The sequence below is a fragment of the Euleptes europaea genome, chromosome 1 (genome assembly GCF_029931775.1).
Source record: "Euleptes europaea isolate rEulEur1 chromosome 1, rEulEur1.hap1, whole genome shotgun sequence".
In the NCBI taxonomy this organism is placed as follows: domain Eukaryota; kingdom Metazoa; phylum Chordata; class Lepidosauria; order Squamata; family Sphaerodactylidae; genus Euleptes; species Euleptes europaea.
Window position 1 is genome coordinate 86,457,147 of NC_079312.1, and position 21,231 is coordinate 86,478,377.

At 45.9% G+C, this 21,231-nt stretch overlaps 1 protein-coding gene across 1 annotated transcript; it reads right to left on the minus strand.

The window, feature by feature from the left end:
- Window positions 1–1,867: 1,867 nt before the first annotated feature.
- Window positions 1,868–15,457, minus strand: GPX3 (glutathione peroxidase 3). The gene is made up of 5 exons (XM_056859140.1): window positions 15,309–15,457; window positions 5,114–5,267; window positions 4,180–4,297; window positions 3,378–3,477; window positions 1,868–2,083 (listed from the first exon to the last, which is right to left on the minus strand). Exons 1-5 carry the CDS (start codon window positions 15,396–15,398, stop codon window positions 1,868–1,870), a joined length of 678 nt encoding a protein of 225 aa, XP_056715118.1. The 5' UTR covers window positions 15,399–15,457.
- Window positions 15,458–21,231: the final 5,774 nt, after the last annotated feature.

Below are 21,231 nucleotides of genomic sequence, written 5' to 3' on the forward strand. Positions count from 1 at the left end.
GAATCTTCCTATTTTGTGAAGTGTGTAGAGATACATAGAAACGAGCACGTAAGACTTCTACTTAGTACCTCCTTTTGTACATTTTAGGCATTTTGTTTGTGCAAAATGGTCTTAATTATAAACCCTGTTATGATTTTATTTTATCCTTTAATAAAGTATGAGTTTTTCCAAACCATACAGTGTCTGAATTGTCATATCAGACTCACATTCCTATAAGAAATACGTTTTGTGGATATCTTGAACTCTCAAGTGTCTATTTATTAAGTTGCCATGAAAAGAAAAAGGTTAACAGGAGGCCACCCTAACATGTTTTTCTCTTCCCTTCTCCCCAAAAGATCCTCTCTAATGCTGGAAGGGAAAGAGGAGGAGTATCCAAGCAATATATTGTCTTCTCTTTGAATCTGACCTTGCTGTTAGCACACGAGCACAATGTCCACAAAAGCTATGGATCTCTGGCATGCAAACTTAGCCCCTGTAGCTGCTTTGAAGAGGTTGTGGAACAGTTCAAACAAGACTGAGCCTGTGCAAAGTCATACAGAGAAAGTTCTTTTGCCTTGCCAGCATCACCATTAAATTTGGCCTTGATGGAAGAATATAATCTATAACCTAAGAAGCCCTATATTTGAATGTCATCACAGCTGTGAACTACGAGGTACTCATATACAAACCATACTACCTATATATTATAAAGGAATCATGGTGCTGATCTACTTTATGGGGTTTTGGTAAGAATGACGACCTATGTGAATTGCTCTGAACTTCCCAAAAGGGCCGCACAAATGCTGGATGTGTTAGAAGGGACACAGAATTTCACATCAAAAACGCTAGAACAAACACGTTTCCCGTCTTGCTGCCAAACTGAAGGAGAGCCCCCACAAAGCAAGTTGCACTGAAAGTTTTTATTAGGCAAGTTTTATACACAGAGTGGGGGTGGGGGTTGAAGGCAGGGAAGGCTGGGATCTTGGAGACGAGAAGAAGATGGCATCTTTGCGAAGGGCGTCGCAGAGCAGCTTGAATGCACAAGAAGCCACTCTGCTGCCTTGCAGGCTTAGGCTAAGTCCGCTTTTTGGGAGCTTTCAGACCTAACCGTCATACTGACGCATCTTCCGTGTCCGCAGAACCCCAGGTCCTCTCACCCACTCTCAGAGAGACAGAAGATTTTTGAGAATTTTCAATCCATAAACAGTATCTGGGTGGGGCTAATCAGCATTGCGGGGGGAGAGGGAGAATATACTTTATCCAGAGGTGCCTGAAATGCTGTCTTCACTCATCACTGAAGCTTTGTGGTCCACACCAGGAGTGACATCCTCCAGTTGTTTGCACACCAATTGCAAAGCAAGGTCAAGCAATGGACAGAAGGCATGGAAGGGGGTTGACTCAATGTGCTGTACTCTCTTCATAAATAGGTTATCAAGGGGAGGGACAGGCAATTTCCATGTTATTCCTGTGACAGTGTTATCTCATTGGAGGACAACCACAGGAAACTTGGCCACTGCATTATACTCACAGTGCAATCCTAAACAGAGTCGCACTCTTAGCAGTCCATTGCTTAGGATGGCACTGTCAGGTTCTCACACAATACAGTCTCCAGTTAGTTATTGCAGGGATGGATCCTTGCCAGTGTGGAAACTAAAGTGGGAGAGGGCTGTATGGCTGGACTAAGTTCCCCAGATGTACTGGGAAATCTGTAAATTAAGGATGGGTGCTACACTCTATACCAGACAGCACGAGCAAAAAGCATTTTGTCTTTTAAGAATTGTTCACATTCCTAAGGTATGAAGATCTAATCTTGATTTATAATTTGGTTCTGGATAAAGCAGCATTCACCTTTCCCCCCACAGCTCACTTCTATGAGTCCACATGAACTCTAGCCGTACAGCATCCCCTCACTCTTCATGTATTGTATGATGTCGTTCTTCACAGTGGCAACATTTGTCCTGTGATACCATCTCAACACAGGCTTCCCTTCTGTATTGACCAAAAACTTCTCAAAATTCCACTTGATATCATTGATCTTCAGAGGATACCAGAAAAGTCTCCCAGAAACATTACCAAAGTTATCTGTAACAGGCGGACAGGACTTCTGCCAGGAAAAACAAAAAGAACGTTCAATGAGAGGACAGGATTTTAAATCAGTAGTCAGAAGAAGGGCCTTCAAATACTGTGAAATGCTCAGAAGCACAACCATGTGTTTTGATTCTACGATAAAGTGGCATATTGGGGATATAGTCAACTAGATGCAGGAGCCATTCAAATGAAGGAAGCCAGAACTACATTTCAGGCCTACCATATTTCAGTCTATTAAGAGGCAAATTATTAGGGTTGCCAGATCCCTAGGAAGCTACCCCTGTTGGTTCTGCCAGATCTTACTCCTTGGTCAGTCTCCTCCTAATTCACATGGTATGCATATCCATAGGGAACCCCGTGGTACAAAGTGGTAAGCTGCAGTACTTAGGGTTGCCAGGTCCGTCTTTGCCACCCGTGGGAGGTTTTGGGGGCGAAGCCTGAGGAGGGTGGGGTTTGGGAAGGGGAGGGACTTCAATGCCATAGAGCCCAATTGCCAAAGCAGCCATTTTCTCCAGGAGAACTGATCTCTATCGGCTGGAGATCAGTTGTAATAACAGGAGATCTCCAGCTACTACCTGGAGGTTGGCAGCCCTAGCAGTACTGCAGTCCAAGCTCTGTTCACCACCTGAATTCGATTCCAAGGGAAATCGGTTTCAGGTAGCCGGCTCAAAGTTGACTCAGCCTCCCATCCTTCCGAGGTCGGTAAAATGAGTACCCGGCTTGCTGGGGGTAAAGGGAAGATGACTGGGGAAGGCACTGCCAAACCACCCTGTAAACATAGTCTGCCTAGTAAACATTGGAATGTGATGTCACCCCATGGGTCAGGAATGACCTGGTGCTTGCACAGGGGGCTACCTTTACCTTTTACCCGAGTGTCTGCAGCTGGCTTGCCAGCCAGCTGTACAACAGGTTTAAAGGGCCCACAAATCAGATTGTGGCCTCGAGCCATATATCAAACTCAGCCAATCACCCGGCCACCAGAGATTGGCCCCTGGCCTACCCTACCTGGCTCTACCACAGGTGGGACCACCATTGGGCTATCAAGCAGCCCATTCCACAATCTGGCCTCTGGGTGGCTCCCAGAGGCCATGGCTGACCCCGAGCAGCCATTGACAAGGCCATTTCTGCCACTTCCCAACATGTACCAAGACATCTGTTTCCCACCTAATCCTTAGTGTACTAGACAAAAACTCCTAAGTACTTAATATTCACTTTGGATAAATAAAAATCCATTGTTCTGTGTCTTTAACATCTTCAGATCACAAGCCAGCAAGGAAGACAGCACAATCAAAACAAATGATGCTACAAACCTTTAGAAAGGTATAGATCTGTTGTTCTTTCTCCCCGTTCACATCTCCTTTCTGAAAGAGTTTGAAGTTTGGAACAAAGCCTCCCCCGGGTCTTACATATCTAGAACAAAAAGAGAAGATGTCACAGACAAGCTGAAACAAGAAATGTGCAGGGCCAGATTAAGACATGCTGAGGGCTTAAGCTATGTCAAGTTTAGGAAGCCACGTAACTTTGCTAAAATATGTATATTAAAACACATGGAAAGAAGACATCCTTTGCTCTCCAGTCCAGGAATGACCACAAGCATACTCTGCCAGTCACAATCCATACATGCCTTTTTCATAATTGTTGCCAAGGAAGTATAGGGAAGAACCCCAGGGAGTAAAGGGCTGTCAGTAGCCTGCTTACTTCCTCTCTGACACAGGAGTAGAATGTAAGTATTCAACATGATGTGGCAGCTTTTCATTTTTTGTCCCCTTCTTATTAAAACAAGCCATAGAAGGAGAAAGCCAGGAATCATAGCAACACAGAGTTGGAAGGTACCACCAGGGTCATCTAGTCCAACCCCCTGCACAATGCATGAAATTCACAACTACCTCCCCCCCACACCCCAGTGACCCCTATTCCATGCCCAGAAGATGGCCAAGATGCCCTCCCTCTCATGATCTGCTTCAGGTTATAGACAGTTGATGATGACAGTTCAGGGAGTTTAATAAAGTGGGGGCTTGCTCATAAGTGCCATCATGTACAAAGTATGGAAGCACCCATGTTAGACAATCTAGACTACTCAACACCTGAGCAAGTCTTTCAACTGGTACTTACTTCAAGGAGTTAAGGATTTCATTGTTCTCGCCAGGTTCTTGTTTTCCAAACTGATGGGATGGGAAGCCCAGGATGACTAGGCCATAAGGTCCCAAAGCAGTTTGTAGTGCATTCAGTTCTGCAAGACAGACACAAATTCAATTATCCACATATGTTTTGCATCTTGATCTGGGTACTTTAATATAGATGCAATCTCAAAGCCCTAAGAGCAAATACTGCCTTGCCTTGTTGTCAAGAGGACCCTCACCAATACCTCAAAATAGTATTCCAGAAATTCATTTCATTATTTTTTTTGGCTGGGTAAATCTAAGTTATTTGGATTGACATGCATTGCTCTTTTGTATTAGCTTAATGTTACTGCAACTGTTACACCTACACCAAAGAATGCTGGGAACTGGAATTGGGTGAAAGAGTTGAGAATTCTCTGTTGGAGATATCTAGGGCTTCTCATAGTATTACAGTTCTCAGGACTTACTGGAGAAAGTAATGTCAATAAGCCAATATAAACATGTACCAAAGATATGCCATTGTTGAATAATGGGATGATTTATACTAGCTATCATCCTTGGAGCATGTAAACATATAAGAATTTACTGGATCAGGAAAGTGGTCTAACTACTCCAGCATCCTGTTTCCCACAGTAGCCAACCAGATGCCTTTGGGAAGCATACCAGCAGGCCACAAAGCCTTCCCTGCTACTTTCTCCCAGCAACTGTTGTTAGAGGTATGTGAAGTAGTAATAAAGACTAAAGCATCTCAAAACATGCCCAGAAAGCATCTCCAAACTAGCAAAGTAATCTAAGCAAACTTCCATCCTTTGAGGATTAAGAGGCAGGTTTCCTTATAGCTTTCTAGATTGTTTCAGCTCCAGTACTTCAGAGTATAAAATTTAACTATGGTAGAGAGTGCTTGTTTTCCCAGCTGTCAATCTTACCAAGGTACTGCATTGTGAGTCCTCAGTAGGAGGCCACATTGACAAAGAGGATCAACTTCCCAGCATACTGCCGGAAGGGGATGTACTCCTCACCATCTAAGGTAAGGGCCCCATAGTTATAGACCGTTCCATCTATCGAGTCATAGCAGTTGACCTGGAAGACAACAATATGTGAAGAATGAAGAGGAGATACACAAAATACACCATGGGCGCATGTGTACAAAGGTTTTGAAAGGAAATGTTGACACTTTATAGATTTCCCCACATGCTCCAAGAAGGCTGTACCAAAGCAAAACACCAGGCCAGTAGTAGCACTGATTGTCAAGCCTATGTGATAAGCCTTTGCTGTCAAATGGAAGAGGTATCTTCTCTAACGGACTCTTGCTCTTTCAGTCAGCCCTATAGGCAATAATGTAGGAACCTCAAATGAAGACATATTCTTGGTCACTGAGGCATAGGAAGGCATCACCAGTCAGACAGGGTTGATTACAAAACATAGGTTTATGCTATCCTAGATACCCATCTAATAGGAGGAAGAGATCTGCAGGTAAAAGCAGGTATGGGATTTCTCTCCCCCTCCAATAACTTTTCTATAATTGTGTAAGGCGGTTTCATCTGCACCTTGATTTAAAAGTCACCTGTTGGTTTACTGCCATTTGGGGGGTTAGCGAGGACCAATTTTCACGTTACAAAGTCTACACGACGGACCTGCTGTGGGTGTTCCATGTTGGGAATTTAATTTCCAGACACATTGTGGGCCCAATTTAGATTAGAACCATGGTAAGCCAGGAAAGACTGCTGAAGCCCTTGCATCATTTTCCTACCCTGAAACAGCCTAGGGCAGGGGTGTCCAAACTTTTTTCAAAGAGAGCCAGATTTGATGAAGTGAACATGCGTGAGGGCCGACCATTTTGCCTGACATTCTTAATTAAATTAATTAAATGCAAATTAACTATTTTATGCAAAGTTTATTGCAAACGGCATACTTATTATGCCCATAACCACAGACTGCACCACAAAAACCATGGCTACATTCCTTCCTTTCCCCAAAGCCCCTTTCAGTGCACCGGACGCCCCCCAGCTTCTAAATCTCCAACCTTCCTTCTGTAGGGAGGGAGCAGGAACTCTTCCTCCCCCCTCCCCCCCACCCCGCTCATGTGCCTCTCTGGGACTGTAAACTCTCTCCCTTCAACCATGCCGGGGGTATTCTGTCCTCCCCTCATCTGAGCCAGGAAATAAACTGGTTTTTATTCTCATGGAGTCCAAGATTCAAACACTCTGACATCTCCCGTGCAGGGAGGATTGTGGAGTTTTTCTCCCCATGAGAGCCAGCTTTGTGTAGTGGTTAAGAGCGGTGGTTTGGAGAGGTGGAGATTCCCCCACTCCTCCACATGAGTGGTGGAGGCTAATCTGGTGAGCTGGATTTGTTTCTCCCGCTCCTACACACGAAGCCAGCTGGGTGACCTTGGGCTAGTCACAGCTCTCTTAGCCTTACCTACCTCACAGGGTATCTGTTGTGGGGAGGGGAAGGGGAGGGCGATTGTAAGCCCCCCTTAAGTGGTAGAGAAAGTGGGCATATAAAAACCAACTCTTCCCTTCTTCTTTCCTTCTGACCTCTTTGCTCTCTGCTCGGGGCTTTGACCCCTAGAATGAACACGGGTGTCCTCTGCAGACTCTGCCCCGTCTGAACGCGCCTCATTTCCAAACACGATACATGCCAAGAGTCATTTATTTCCCCCACCCCATCCCTTCTTTCGAAGCAGCCACTTGCCTTGGAGAGAACCTGCTGGGGGGTCTGACTCCAAACACTCCCTGCCCCCAAATCCGGCCCCCTCTCCCCCCTGCCTTTCCGACTCACAATCCCCCCACTCAAGACTCATCCAGTCTCTCCCCTCCTCCCTCCCACCCACCCTGCAAATCTGGATCCCTCGTGAGGCCTCCGCAATGCAGGGAAGAGGCTGCATCTCCCCCCCACCCCAGCCTTCTGCAGAGAGGAAGGAGGAGAGCCAGATGGAGCAGCCCTCCCACACTCCCAGGCTTTTAGGTGTTTGTGTGTGTGTGTGTGGGGGTGTCTTTCCTCTCCCGGATTGGGGCCAGCCTCTGACCTCCCTTGCATTTCCCTTCCCCTCCCCGCCACCTTTCCCACCTTCGAGTCCCCCCCAACCATCCTCAGGATCCCCCTTGACCCACTCGGGAGGAGCTGCTGCTGCTTTTCCATGCTTCAGAACAACAAAGGCCGTGTCCCCACGCACGGGCTCTGGGTAGGAAGGAAGTGGCCTTTCTAGGGTTTCAGACTCGCTGGCCTTCATTCTGGGGTGTGGGGCTGAGACAGCCAATCGAGGCGACCTTCCACCCAAGCGACACCCCCTCGGTCAGGGATGCAAAGCACAGGTGCAGCCCCCAGGCACCCCCTTTTCTCTCTCTGCAAAACAGGCTGGGGGCCGTATTAAACCGGCCCAGGGGCCGCAATTGGCCCCCGGGCCGGACTTTGGACATGACTGGCCTAGGGAGTTGCTCTTTGTCCCCCTGGAGAAATTTACATGTACTGAAGCTACATTTAAGTTTCCCCAACAGGGCAAACAGCAGCTCTCCGGGGCCATTTTAGGTCAGGAAAATTGTAGGGAGCAGGCTTATGCCCCGTCGCCCACATGCAGTCCCAATCCAGTTCATCCCCCAGCGCCAATTAATTTCCAGCAACAAACTCCCAGAGCACATCTCGCCAAGAGTTCATGTGTCCACGACACATTCGTAATGGGAGTTTCTGCCCTGAGCTGTTAACAGAAGACCACAAGAGGGAAAGCTACTCCATCAACCTTGCCAAGTTTGGTCTATACGTTATATCGACAATTTCTCGGGTCCTCTGTGTTTCTTTTCTAGTCACTCCTTTTTAATCTGGGATTAATGAGGCCAATCCACGATAGATTTTGTTTTGCAGATTGATTGCCGTATCTGGGAATGGGAAGGAGGTCCCCTCTCCCAAGGTCAAAGCCTCCACTGACTTTGGGGGCCTTTTTCTACAACATATATCCTGGCTCACATCTGGTGTACAGAGAGAAAAGAATGTGTTTTCTCGAGACACCATTTTTAGACTTTTCACATTCCGTGCGTATTGGTTGTCTTGCTTAGTCCTTTGAAGCTATTTGCTCTGGAAGCTTCCCGCTCCCCCCGCAGCATGCCTGTTTTTTGGCTTGTGGTATCCTGTAATCTGAATTATGGCAACAAAACTGTTGGCTGAGGGATTTGAACCCAGTTCTCCTGGATCCTAGGGCACTCCACATATGTCCTCCTGTATAAGGTAAACATAACCCAGCCTTTCAGATTCAAGCTGCAAACTCCTAATCCTTCTAAATACTCAACAAGGGTCTTCCATACATTTGCCTTTTGGGGTGCAGCATGGAGACTGAAAGGGTAGATAACTCCAGGTGCTCTAAAACCGATAGTTTAGATGTATTTGAATCTGTCTTCAGGCCCGGTAACTCCTTTGCTTACCCTGGTTGACCCCCTTCACCTGGAAAGGGTCAGGTAAAGTGTGACTTCATTGATTCTCCTGGATCTCTCAGTGGCTTTTGATACTATCAGCTATGGTATCCTTCAGAACTGTATTTCAATGTTGGGACTATTTATTTATTTTATTACATTTCTATTCCGCCCTCCCCATCCAGAAGGCCGGACTAGAAGGGCCTGTTTCATTGGGATCTTGGTTCTTTCTTGAAGACAGTAGAGCTGTGATCAGACACTGCTTTACCTGGAACATCAATTTGACTCACCCATGTCATTTTTAAAAACCAGATTGTTTCATTTGTGAAACAACAGTATCCATTAAAAGAATGAGGACATTGATGTTCTTGGTAAAAAACACCATATCATTGTTGACTGGTTCTCTCCCTAGATCTATCCACTTGACCCTCCTAGCTCCACATACATGAGAATACATTGTCTTAGGGTGGATTTGTAATTATCCCCTTTACCAGTCATCTTGGAGGGGGGAAATCTACCTTTGCTGTGACAGGATGCTTAAATGGGATAAAGGATAACTTAAGAATGCTGTTGGTTATTAAAGTCTTTGAACTTAAAAACAACTGCTCTTCATTTTATACGTTTCTGATGGTAACAATTCATACACACTAAAGTACACAGAGACACTCAGACTTGGCAACAGGATCATAGAAATCGCCGTTTGTTTGAGTTAATCACTGAATTTTCCCTCACTTTTTAAAAATAACTAAAAATATGGCTGCCCCCCACCCACCCATGAGTAAGACTGGTGATGGCCCTGGGAGACTGACTCCAGAAGGTGGTGCTAGAACCAATTGACTCTACCCCTTGCTTCTTTAGAAAATTGACCAAAAATGTTGTTCTGGAAGCCTTTCGAGAAAGAGGATTTTGTTTCTTGGGAGTTAATCCTGTTTGGTTGATTGTTTTTGTTTTAACTGGTGATAGTATCTTAAACTATAAACCACTTTGACAATTGACACTGACAAGTAGATGGCAGGGAGAGCACTGGCAGCCGTAGCTTCTTTCAAACCTGACACAGCAGGGATGGCAGAAGCCCTTCTGTGTGGCTTGTAAGAGCATTCTCCAAGGTGACATGTTAGCAAACCTATGGCAGAAACCAATGCAGCAGCTATTTCAGTATGCTCACATGTACTGGGAACCAAAATATATATTCTATCATGGCCAGCATGTTTAATCCAAACCAGTATCTAAGGGTCAGTCCCCATCTTCTAGCTCTTGATGATCACCTGGAAACATACAGTTGTCCCTGTGATCTGACGTATACATTTAATCATGCATCGTGCCTCTCTTCTGCAGTGAGTCAGGCTGTCAACCTATTTGCGTCAAAAGCAAACGCTGGGCCACAAATCCATTTGTAAATCCATTTTGTTTCCCTCTTTGCAGGGACAGCTCCAGAATGACAGAGATGGGCACCCTTTGCCCTTGACATTTATTCTTTCTGGTAGATATTTAATCAGGAAGATAAACAAAATTATGGCGACCAGACATTGGACTAGTGGGACATGAGGGCAGCCCATAAAAGGAACCCCCCTTCCAATTGAGAGCAAAACAGAAGCTTTCCGCTCAAAGCGAACCTTTTCAGAATAGACACCTATCTCAGATACAATCTTCATTTTTGTTTCAAAAAAAGTTGTGAGCATGAAGAACTCTTTCCAAGGCAGAGGCCCACTCAGAGTTTGATCCCACTGAGTTTATCTCTGAAGCTTTTATCTCAGGAATAATTTACAATCTCTGGCATAGCAAAGAGTACAAAGGTGGGACGAGGGTGTACAAATTTTAAATTGTTACGTATCTTATTAAAAACCTTTTTTTATATTCATGCCTTTCAGCTTGAAATGCACCCAAGGGTATTCACACACACCCCCACACCCACACACCCACACACACAAGAGATGGTATCAGGCAATCATTTTCCAACCAATTACAAGCAGCAGTAGAGGGTGAATAATTCAGTTTCCCAAGAGTGGTCTAAAAATAAGCCCTGGCCAGTTAAAAGATAGCCTCAAGCATTTGAACCGTTAAAAACAGTTTAATGGGGTTAGCTGCGAATGATGGCCTGTCATAGGACTTGTTGCTGGGAGTTTTAATAGTTCTGTGGAATGTGTGAGTGGGATAGCATTCATGTGCTTTATTTATCCAGCCAACGTCTGAACTCTGTCCATTGCATTCGTCCTTCATCGCTGTAGCAAGGACAGAGGTGGGCTTTTAGCAGCCCCTGCTCCTGTGCCTTTCACAGCAGTGTGATCTGTGGGCCTTGGCCCGGAATATAACTGTCATATCCATGCCCATGAAAAATCTTCATCTACCAATTTAGGCAGCTCAACCAGCTGATGACACAAGAGCAGGTCTGCTTGGTGAAGAAAACTCCTTAAATATGCACCCTGACCATCAGTAGACTGCTTCCCTGAGGGAAGCTGTCAATGTGACAAGGAAGCTGTCAGAAGTAAGCATGCAAGGGGCAGGGCAGTTCCGATGTTTTGATGGAGCCATTTTTGCCTTGAACAAATGGGTCAGGGGCTATTGCAGCTGCCTTCCCAAGAACTGAGCGCCAGTTCACAGGTGGAAGAATGTCTGAAAGGCCCACAATTGCAGATTGAATGACCTTAACCAGGCAAGCACTGTGATGCCACAATAGGGTTGCCAGGTCTCTCTTCGCTATCGGTGGGAGATTTTTGAGGAAGAGCCTAGGAGGGCGGGGTTTGAGGAGGGGAGGGACTTCAATGCCATAGAGTCCAATGGCCAAAGTGGCCATTTTCTCCAGGTGAACTGATCTCTATCGGCTAGAGATCAGTTGTAATAGCAGGAGATCTTCTGCTATTACCTGGAGGTTGTAAACAATAAACAAAAGAAAGGCAAAACCACAAATAGTATGCAAAAAGTGAACGTTGTTATCAAAATATCAAAAAGTGTGTCAACTTCAAAGTGCAAGAATATAAAACAATATACAGCTTATATGCAAAATACAAAGATGTCCAAGATAAATAGTCCTTGTAGATCATAACATGAATCTTGTAAGGGTGCCTCCAGGGCAATCCACCAGCTTGCTATGTAGCATGCGTTCTTGGACATATAGTTCTGTTTTTGGGTACCCTTGACCTGTATCAAGAGTGTAGGCAAACAGGGATCCGGTAATCTTCCTGTTTTGATAGTTAATCTTCCTCAGACCAGGCTATATATTAAGGGAACATAACATGAAAACAACTACATAATATATAATCTTGATAATTTTACAGCAAAATGTTTTTAGCAGCAGACCATTTTTATCATTTTAAGCATATGTTTAAACACATTTTTATAAATAAAATACATTTAATGTAGCATTATGCACACACACACACACACACACACACACACACACATATATGTATATATGTGTATATATATAATACTCACACATGGACCGCTCAATGGCTGGCTCACATGTCAGAATGAGAGAAATTCTCTACTAATGCACTGTGGAGGAACTAGAAATAGCTTCAAAAAATGCTGACAGCTGAAGGTGCTTATTGCATAGTAATTACTGGTAGGGGTAATTTAAAGGAACAATGTCTAAATAAAACAAGATCTATCCCGAGATGTATTCAGCCCTTTGGGGTACAGGTCTGAAAAATATGGACGAACTTTGCCTCCTGTTGGAAAAGTAGCCTGTCAACATCAGCCTGATTATATCTATGTTTTTCATATCTCCAGATGACAAAAAAAAGTCATGTCCCCGTCATTGTGGCCTTTCTCGATGTAGTGCTGGACCAGAGGGGCCTCAGGTGTTCTATTACGGATACGGGAACGATGTTCCCCAATCCTATACTTAATTGGACGGCTGGTTTTACCGATATACCAAAGTTGGCATGCGCACTTGATCGCGTAGATCAGATTGCGCGATTCACAATTGTTGAAAGTTTTAATATTAAATTAAAAACCTGTAGTGGGATTAGTGAGTTCCTTGACTGGTAACGTAAATTGACAGAAAGAACAGAGTCCACAGCGGAAATTGCCGGTTGGGAGATTAGAGCTTTGTGGAACATGGATATCGGCATGAACATCAATACGTGATTGGCTAGTTCATGCCAAGATCCATGTTCCCTTAATATATAGCCTGGTCTGAGGAAGATTAACCATCGAAACAGGAAGATTACCGGATCCCTGTTTGCCTACACTCTTGATACAGGTCAAGGGAACCCAAAAACAGCACTATATGTCCAAGAATGCATGCTACATAGCAAGCTGGTGGATTGCCCTGGAGGCACCCTTACAAGATTCATGTTATGATCTAAAAGGACTATTTATCTTGGACATCTTTGTATTTTACATATAAGCTGTATATTGTTATATATTCTTGCACTTTGAAGTTGACACACTTTTTGATATTTTGATAACAACGTTCACTTTTTGCATAATATTTGTGGTTTTGCCTTTCTGTTGTTTATTGTTTACCACCTACGTTACAACAGGCTAACTTTGTATTGATTCCGTTACCTGGAGGTTGGCAACCCTATGCCACAAGGATGCTGATTTTGTTTCCTGGCCTCTAAAACCTACATCATATCAAGCTCAAAGTTCAACAGACAAAGCATTTTTCATCACTATGCCTGGAAAAAATCCAGCTGTTAAATTGTTACCTCATTACAGACGCAGAAGCACCTCCAGGAAAATATCACAGTCCAATCCCAGAACACTGTGTAATAATAATCATTCCTTTAATGCACTGAAGGGGGTCTTCACAACTTTACTTGGAATATTCCAGATATTCAGCCCAGCTAAGCCACTGGCACCCTGCTCTACCTTGCTTTCCATTTGTCATAATCTTCTGGTGGTGCCAAATTATGACAGACACTATTTTTCTAACACGTAACCACCATACAAGCATAACAAGGTCACAGGTCACTTTCCAGTGTTTGGCAGTAAAGGATACAAAGGCAGACCTAATTGCCACAATCAATTTCTAACGGGGCTCTTATGATAGGGTTGCCAACCTCCAGGTACTAGCTGGAGATCTCCCTCTATTATAACTGATCTCCAGCCGACAGAGATCAGTTCACCTGGAGAAAATGGCCACTTTGGCCATTGGACTCTATCAAGAAGAAGAGTTGGTTTTTATATGCCGACTTTCTCTACCACTTAAGGGCGACACAAACCGGCTTACAAGCACCGTCCCTTCCCTTCCCGTCAACAGACACCCTGTGAGGTAGGTGGGGCTGAGAGAGCTCTAACAGAGCTGTGACTTGGCCAAGGTCCCCCAGCTGGCTCCGTGTGTAGAAGTGGGGAAACCAATCCGGTTCACCAAATTAGCCTCCGTCGCTCATGTGGAGGGGTGGGGAATCCAACCCGGTTCTCCAGATTAGAGTCTACCGCTACGGCATTGAAGTCCCTCCCCAAGCCCCACCCTCCTCAGGATCTGCCCCAAAAAACCTCCCACCAGTGGCAAACAGGGACCTGGCAACCCTATCTTAGGAACTACTGAGCCATCCAATGCTCCAAAGGAGCTCATAGCGGTCTGCAGCAGCTTGCTAACAGAAACAGACATTGACTTTGGTTGGATGTTGAGTTATTGTTGCACAGTGTGGTAATTTGGCCCTTGAGGAAGAGGAACTTGTAAGGTATGTTTTCATTCCCTCAGGGTGAGAGAGACAACGAACTTCTACTCACAATTACAAATGAGTGCTTTCCCACCATCAGTAGGTTTTTCAGTAGATGTTTGCCTTCTGTGGAGATTCTAGTCCATTTCAGTAGTTTTGTGTAATGGATGTAGAAGAGTTTCCATTTTTATTTCTCTCTTTTTTAAAAGCATATGTACATTTGCAGGCCAATACTAAACATGTTTATTCAGTCCAGCGTCCAAAATTGTAGCCATTGATTTATATCTCTGTTTTCTTTTGAAAAAAATCACTTGCAGCATTTGTAAACACATATTTTTAAAAATTCTCACTCATTTATATCACAATCCAGTAAAGATAGATTTTACATATAACAAACTTAGAAACAGATCTGCCTATGGCTTACCCGTTGACTGCACAGTAAAAATTCCTGGTTGAATTCCAGTATCCTATTGCTTTAATCAACTTGGAAAATGGGCACACATCCCTCAATCTGTACAATAATCTCTGCTGAGATCACAAATGGTTTTTCAGTTAGCAAGGCAAACAGTATGTCATTTAAAATGTCAGGAATGACAGGAGCACAGTGGCAGACTGATAAGAAAAGGTAATCTATTCCTTTCGTCAGGGCTGTGTCCATAAAATACAAACCATGAGAAGCAGCTAGCTTATCATCTAACATGGCACAACAGGGATATTATATAAGTCCACATTCACATCCTCCTGATCTATATAAATATTTTTAAAATAGTGGCAGTTTGCTGTGTGTGTGTGAGAGAGAGAGAGAGAGAGCAACTAAGTCTGTTCTGTCATTAGCCATTCCATTTTGAATATTGTGCCTTTTAGAAGGGGTTTTATCCCCAGTCATTCAGATCTGGTTGGTTGCTACAGATTCACAGGTGTTATTGGCTATTTCAGTCTAACATCTTAATATTATGGCACACACACACACACACAAACTAAATAGGTGTTGCTAATTCTCATCAGGCTCTGCTGCCTAATATCGTATGTTGTGGAATTACAATTTGGCTGCTCCTAAGGTACTGCTTGGGCACACACTCCCACTGAACAACACCGTAATTTCTTACCTTCTGTGGCTCTTCCTGTCCCAGAGTTGGCTGAATGAAGCCACCTAAGAACAAGGGGAAAATCCACGATTCCAAACGTCTGCCCCTCATGATAGGGGCAGCTGTGGGAGCAAGGGTGCAAGCACCCTCGCCTTGTCTCCACAGAGAGCTGCTGTTTGCAAGATGTGTCTCTCTGCTGCTCACACCCACAACCACCTTCCAGCACAAAAGCTGGGGGAAATAAAAGGATGAAGCTGACTGCGTGTATCCAATCATAAAGCAGCAAGGACTCCAGGGCTGCTCCTGACAATATTAACCATGTGGGCTCCAGGCTCAAGCATAACTCATAGGTTGGGTGCCTAGGTGTGTTTAGGTGCGTGTTTGTGTAAAATCCATCTCAGGGGGAAGATTCTAGAAAACAGCATGTCCTAAATAGAATGTCACACATGTACTAAAAATAACATGATTGGGATGTAACAATGCAACAAAAAAGCAGCTGTTGTGGGACATTAATGTATTTTCTTCAAGTCCTCCCAAAAGAAAGCAATAATAAATAAAACTCTATGCTACATAATATGAGATTTCATTTAGCTGAGTATAGGAGCACAGCTGGATTGGGGTTCTAGTCCTTACATCCAAACCAACATTTCAAGAGGTAGGCTTGGTTTTTTTTCATATAGACTTAGCAATCCCTGCCTTCATTGTGCTCATGAACCCTGGATCCAAAGATCCCGGTCATGATCCACAGACTGTTCCGAGTGATTCTTTGGACTTACCATTCTCTAAAACCTTCTGGGATGGCTTTAACACATACCCAAGAGAGACTGTGACAACCACCCTTCATTCTACTAACACCTACAACTTTTCCTTTCACTCATGATCTTTGGGGTATCCACTAATAATCAAGAGATGATTGATGGAGTTCCACTTGCTCCCATTAGAAGCATGGGCTTGGGGCTTACCTGCAAGCCCAGTTTGCAGGCCCGCACCAGCAGGTGGGCTGGAGGGGGCTCCGGGGTGTGGGGGCTCCAGCTGGGTTGGGCGGTGGTGAGGCCCTGCGGGGCAGCCAAGGGAGCTCGTGCAGTTGTGCCCGCTCCCCGGCCGGCATTTTCCTGACCGACCATTTCCCTGGCTCTTGGCCCTCCTTCAAATGGGCCAGTCAGGAGTGGCCTGTTGAGGTCGGGGTGGGTGGGGCTTGACAGGCAGACATCAGGCTCAGAGTTCTCATTTTGGTCCGCCAGCATAACATAAATTGGGCCTTGCCCTGGTGCCTGGGCCATTCTGCCTTCCAGCTTTCCTCCTGACCTCCTCCACTCACTTCCCATTTGGCGCTGGGCCAGCAAATCACTTCCCAACCTATCATTTGTTCTCTCTATTATATCAAACTGTAGCTTCAGGTTAATATATCTATTCAAGGAATCTTAACAGGATAGCATTCGAACCACTGCCCTAGTTCCTTTCTGATCATAAATTGCAAAAGTAAAGACTGTGTGGGTGTGTACTATTTTTTGTATATTTTTATTTACCCTGTTTGCAGCTGACATCTTGCAAATTGTGCAAAATGTTTCTGATTGATTCAACTGTTCAGCGGTAATCAGAGTATATTTTATCCTCTTGCCAAGATCATTGTCTATGAAATCTTAATTAAGAATTGAAACACTTCATGGAACAGGCACAATCAAAAATGATCAGGAAGTGGTAGATCCCAAAGCATAGAAACTAACAAGCCCTAAAATCAGTAGACAATTTCCCCAAAAGGGTTGGCAGGATTATAATGAGATGCAGCTGCGGCTGAATGGCTTGGACTGTACGCACTGTTCCAGAATGCTCTGTCCTCTCACAGCGCTTGTCACTAGTGTGGAAAACATCTGTGTGGAGTGGGAGACATTCATGGGTGAAGAACTCTAGGGTCTCCATGGTCACTTGAGCCCATTTAAAGAGGCCAGAGTTATGAGGAAATGATCGTTTCTGATGAGCCATACACACAATAGTGCTTTCCTCCAGACTGCTTCCCACTTAAACACCTCTTCTACTGGAGGAAGAACCACTTAAGTTAGAGGAAGTCTCCTTAGGCTAGAGGAAGACTTCAAACTTTGCTCAGTAGAGAGGTAGATTTTGGATTCCAGGCAACCTTTAAAAAAATATACTAAAAATGGATAACATAATGGATAACACTTCTGGTTTATGCTATACATTTACACATAGGGCTGCCAGGTTCCTCTTCGCCACTGGCCGGAGGTTTTGGAGCAGAGCCTGAGGAGGGCAGGGTTTGGGGAGGGGAGGGACTTCAATGCCATAGAGTCCAATTGCCAAAGCGGCCATTTTCTCCTGGTGAACTGATCTCTATTGCTTGGAGATCAGTTGTAATAGCAGGAGATCTCCAGCTAGTATCTACAGGTTTAGCAATCAAACACAATTGAGTGCCCCAAAAGTAGTTATCCAATCAAAAAAGCACTACTGGCAATAAATCACTCACACTAGCACAGTTATGCCAAGTGAATATATTCCGAGGAACAACAATGCATTCCAAAAATACAACGTGAAGATACAATAATATCCTATTTCATATGGTAGCAAAAAGTGCATAGTTCTAAGTTGCCAATGAAAATCCTATATATCATTTGATGGCAAAAAGTGCAAAGTTCATAGTTGCCAATGCAATGGGCCTCCGGTAAGTTCTCCCATTTCGCAGCAGCTTCTTCAATACTGGCAAGTCTATGATATACCGTATTTTTCGCTCCATAAGACGCACTTTTTTCCTCCTCAAAAGTGAGGGGAAATGTCTGTGCGTCTTATGGAGTGAATGTGCGCACAGAGCCGACTGGGCGCGCTGGGAGGCGGGCGGGAAAAGCTAGCTCGCGCCGTTCCAGCGCGCCCCGCCGGCTCTGTGCACCCCGCCCACCTCCCAGCTGGCCGTCGGGGCGCACAGAGCCTGCTGGGCGCGCTGAAACAATGCGAGCCGGCTCTGTGCGCCCCGCCCACCTCCCAGCTGGGACTTGCCAGTATTGAAGAAGCTGCTGCGAAATGGGAGAACTTACCGGAGGCCCATTGCATTGGCAGCTATGAACTTTGCACTTTTTGCCATCAAATGATATATAGGATTTTCATTGGCAACTTAGAACTTTGCACTTTTTGCTACCATATGAAATAGGATATTATTGTATCTGCACGTTGTATTTTTGGAATGCATTGTTGTTCCTCAGAATATATTCACTTGGCATAACTGTGCTAGTGTGAGTGATTTATTGCCAGTAGTGCTTTTTTGATTGAGTATCTAGAGGTTGGCAGCCTTATTTACACAACATTGAAGCATTTCCCTCATTTGCAATGACATTTTTGATAAAAATGAGTGGCTTCCAGTTCCCTACCTCCACACAGCTGTGAGTGCCCTTGAGCCTGGAGGATGACTGTAGGGGAGGAGGGGGGATTTGGCAGCAAAGTTCTATGTGTAAACAGCCCCTCGCTGAGTAGTACAGGATTAAAGAACACTAGAAACTTCGGTTTACTCAGGCAGTGGTATTTCACATCACCTACTACTGGATCCTTTTAACCGAAGATCCCAGGGATTGAACCTGGACACAGATGTTCTACCACTGAGCCGCAATGCCTCCCATACATCTTATGGCCTCAGCAGTGGCAGCTGGAAGCTAGATGGTGGGGATTCTCAGCAGTAGTGGTCCAGGTATGACAAACCTTTGAGAGGAAAAACAGAGATCTGTCTGTAGTTGGGTTTGTGCATGTGTGCACAGGATGAATAGAAACATAGGATTGCAAGGGATCCCAAGAGTTATCTAGTCCAGCCCCCTGCACAATGCAGGAAATTCACAGCTACCTCTCCCTCCCACTTCCTCAGTGACATCTGCTCTGTGTAGAAGTAGGCTCTGGTTCTTAGTCTGCTCTACTAGATAAGAAGAACCTGAAGTGTGTGCTGGCACATGAGGAAAGGTAGTAATAAAGCAGCCTCTTGAACTCATGGTGTAGTTAATGAATGAGATCAATGTCCCATTTTACATAACATGCTACTAGCCAGATTGTTCTAAGAGCTTCATGCCCCATTTTCTAAGAGATTAGTATTGAACACAATGGAGAAATTCATTCTCGTTACATCACCTGTTATCAGTCAGTGAGCGAGGCCCACCTTCTGAGCCGCTTTCATTACAAAGACAGAGACAAACACAGCCAATGTTTCATCTTAAGTGTGCCTGGCTAAATTCCAATGAAATTATGGGTAAACCTTTCCCTCACTGTGGAAACTAAGTTCAGTGAAAGAACCCACAGAGAACCCCAGTCAGGTTCTGTTGTCACCATGCCCCATCTCCCCTTCCCTGAACAATGGAAAACTGAAGGCATTTTTTCCCGGTGACTGTCTTGGGAAGAAAAATCTTGGTGTTATGTATGTACATAGTTAGGCGATATGCAGGGGAAAACGTAGGAGCTTGAGTCGCAGACGAAGGATCCTAAACCCTGGACGCGCCATTGGCCCTAAGCTGGCACGCGCCATTGGCGACCCAGTGTTGTTTCCCTCCGATCCCAGATCAGGGGGGGGAGTGGCCGCGGGTGGCCAGGGGGGCATATAAGCAGGGCCGTTTACACTGTGTTCTTCAGTTCTGTTCTGTTCATCAATAAAGTGTTGAACTCCGTCTCAACCTCGTGTGTCCTCCCCACGCGGACTTAACAGTGGCGATGAAGGCTAGTAGGCAGTCCGGCTCTCCTGCTGAGATCACTCTCGCTGAAATCACCTTTGATCTTCGAGAAGGTGCGCCGCCGACTCATCGCGAGGAAGGACGTCTCCCTCATGGCGGCCGTCGAGGAAGCCATGGTGGCTGAATCCTGCACGTGGGCTGACAGTCTGGGTGGCCGTGGCGCCGCGCCTCCTCCGTCAACTCCGGCTCCCGTCCACTACAAGAGCGCCAGTGACGAGGACATTGAGGATGAAGCCTCAATGGCTACCCAGGGGCACCGGTCGAGGGGCCCAATGGCTCGCCCGTGTGCCAGCTGCAGAGAAGCCCACGACCGCTGCACTTGCCGTTTCCACGACGCAGAGTGCTGGGGCTGCGGCAGGGCGGGCCACATTGCCAAGGTCTGCCGCTCCGCTAAGAAGGGTTGTCCACCCGGCTCCAGAAAGAAAGATGCCGTTGTACACCCCGTCCACAACATGGCCGATGGTGACTGTGCTTCGCCTTGCCACTACCGCCACACCATCCAGAGCACCCACCTCCACAGGGTCCATGGCGTGGAGAAGGTCTCCATTTCAGTCAAGATCGAGGGCGCCCCTTGCAAGATGGAGGTTGACTCGAGCTCGGCCCCCTCCATCATCTCCTTGGACACCTTTCGCGACCTGGGCCGCCGCGCCTGCCTTCCCAAGCTGCAGCCGACCAGCATCATCATCTCCGACTACCAGCGTCGTCGGGTGCCGGTCTGGGGCGTCGCCTACGTGAATGTCCAGTTCCAGTCACGTTCCAGTCTCCTCCGCCTCATCGTGGTCGATGGTCCCCGTGCCAGCCTCCTGGGCCTTGAGTGGTTCCCGGCCCTGGGGATCCACCTCACGGGCATCCACCGCATCAGTCAACCCGCCCTTGACTCTGTCTGGTCCGAGTTCGAGGACGTCTGGAAAGGCCCACTGGGCTGCTACAAGGGGCCGCCCGTCTGACTGCACGTCGACCCTGCCACCACCCCCATCCTCCTCAAGCCACTCCGGGTCCCCTTCGCTCTCAAGGACCGGATCGATGCTGAGCTCAACCGTCTCGTCGCTCAAGGTGTCCTGGTGCCTGTGCCGAATGCGAAGTGGGAGACCCCGATTGTGATGCCGTTGAAGGCCAATGGGGATGTCCGCATCTGTGTGGACTACAAATGTACTCTCAACAAGGCTCTCCAGTCCCATGCCTACCCGGTGCCAGTCGTCAGCCACCTCCTGGCCTCCCTCGCTGGGGGCCAGGTGTTTGCC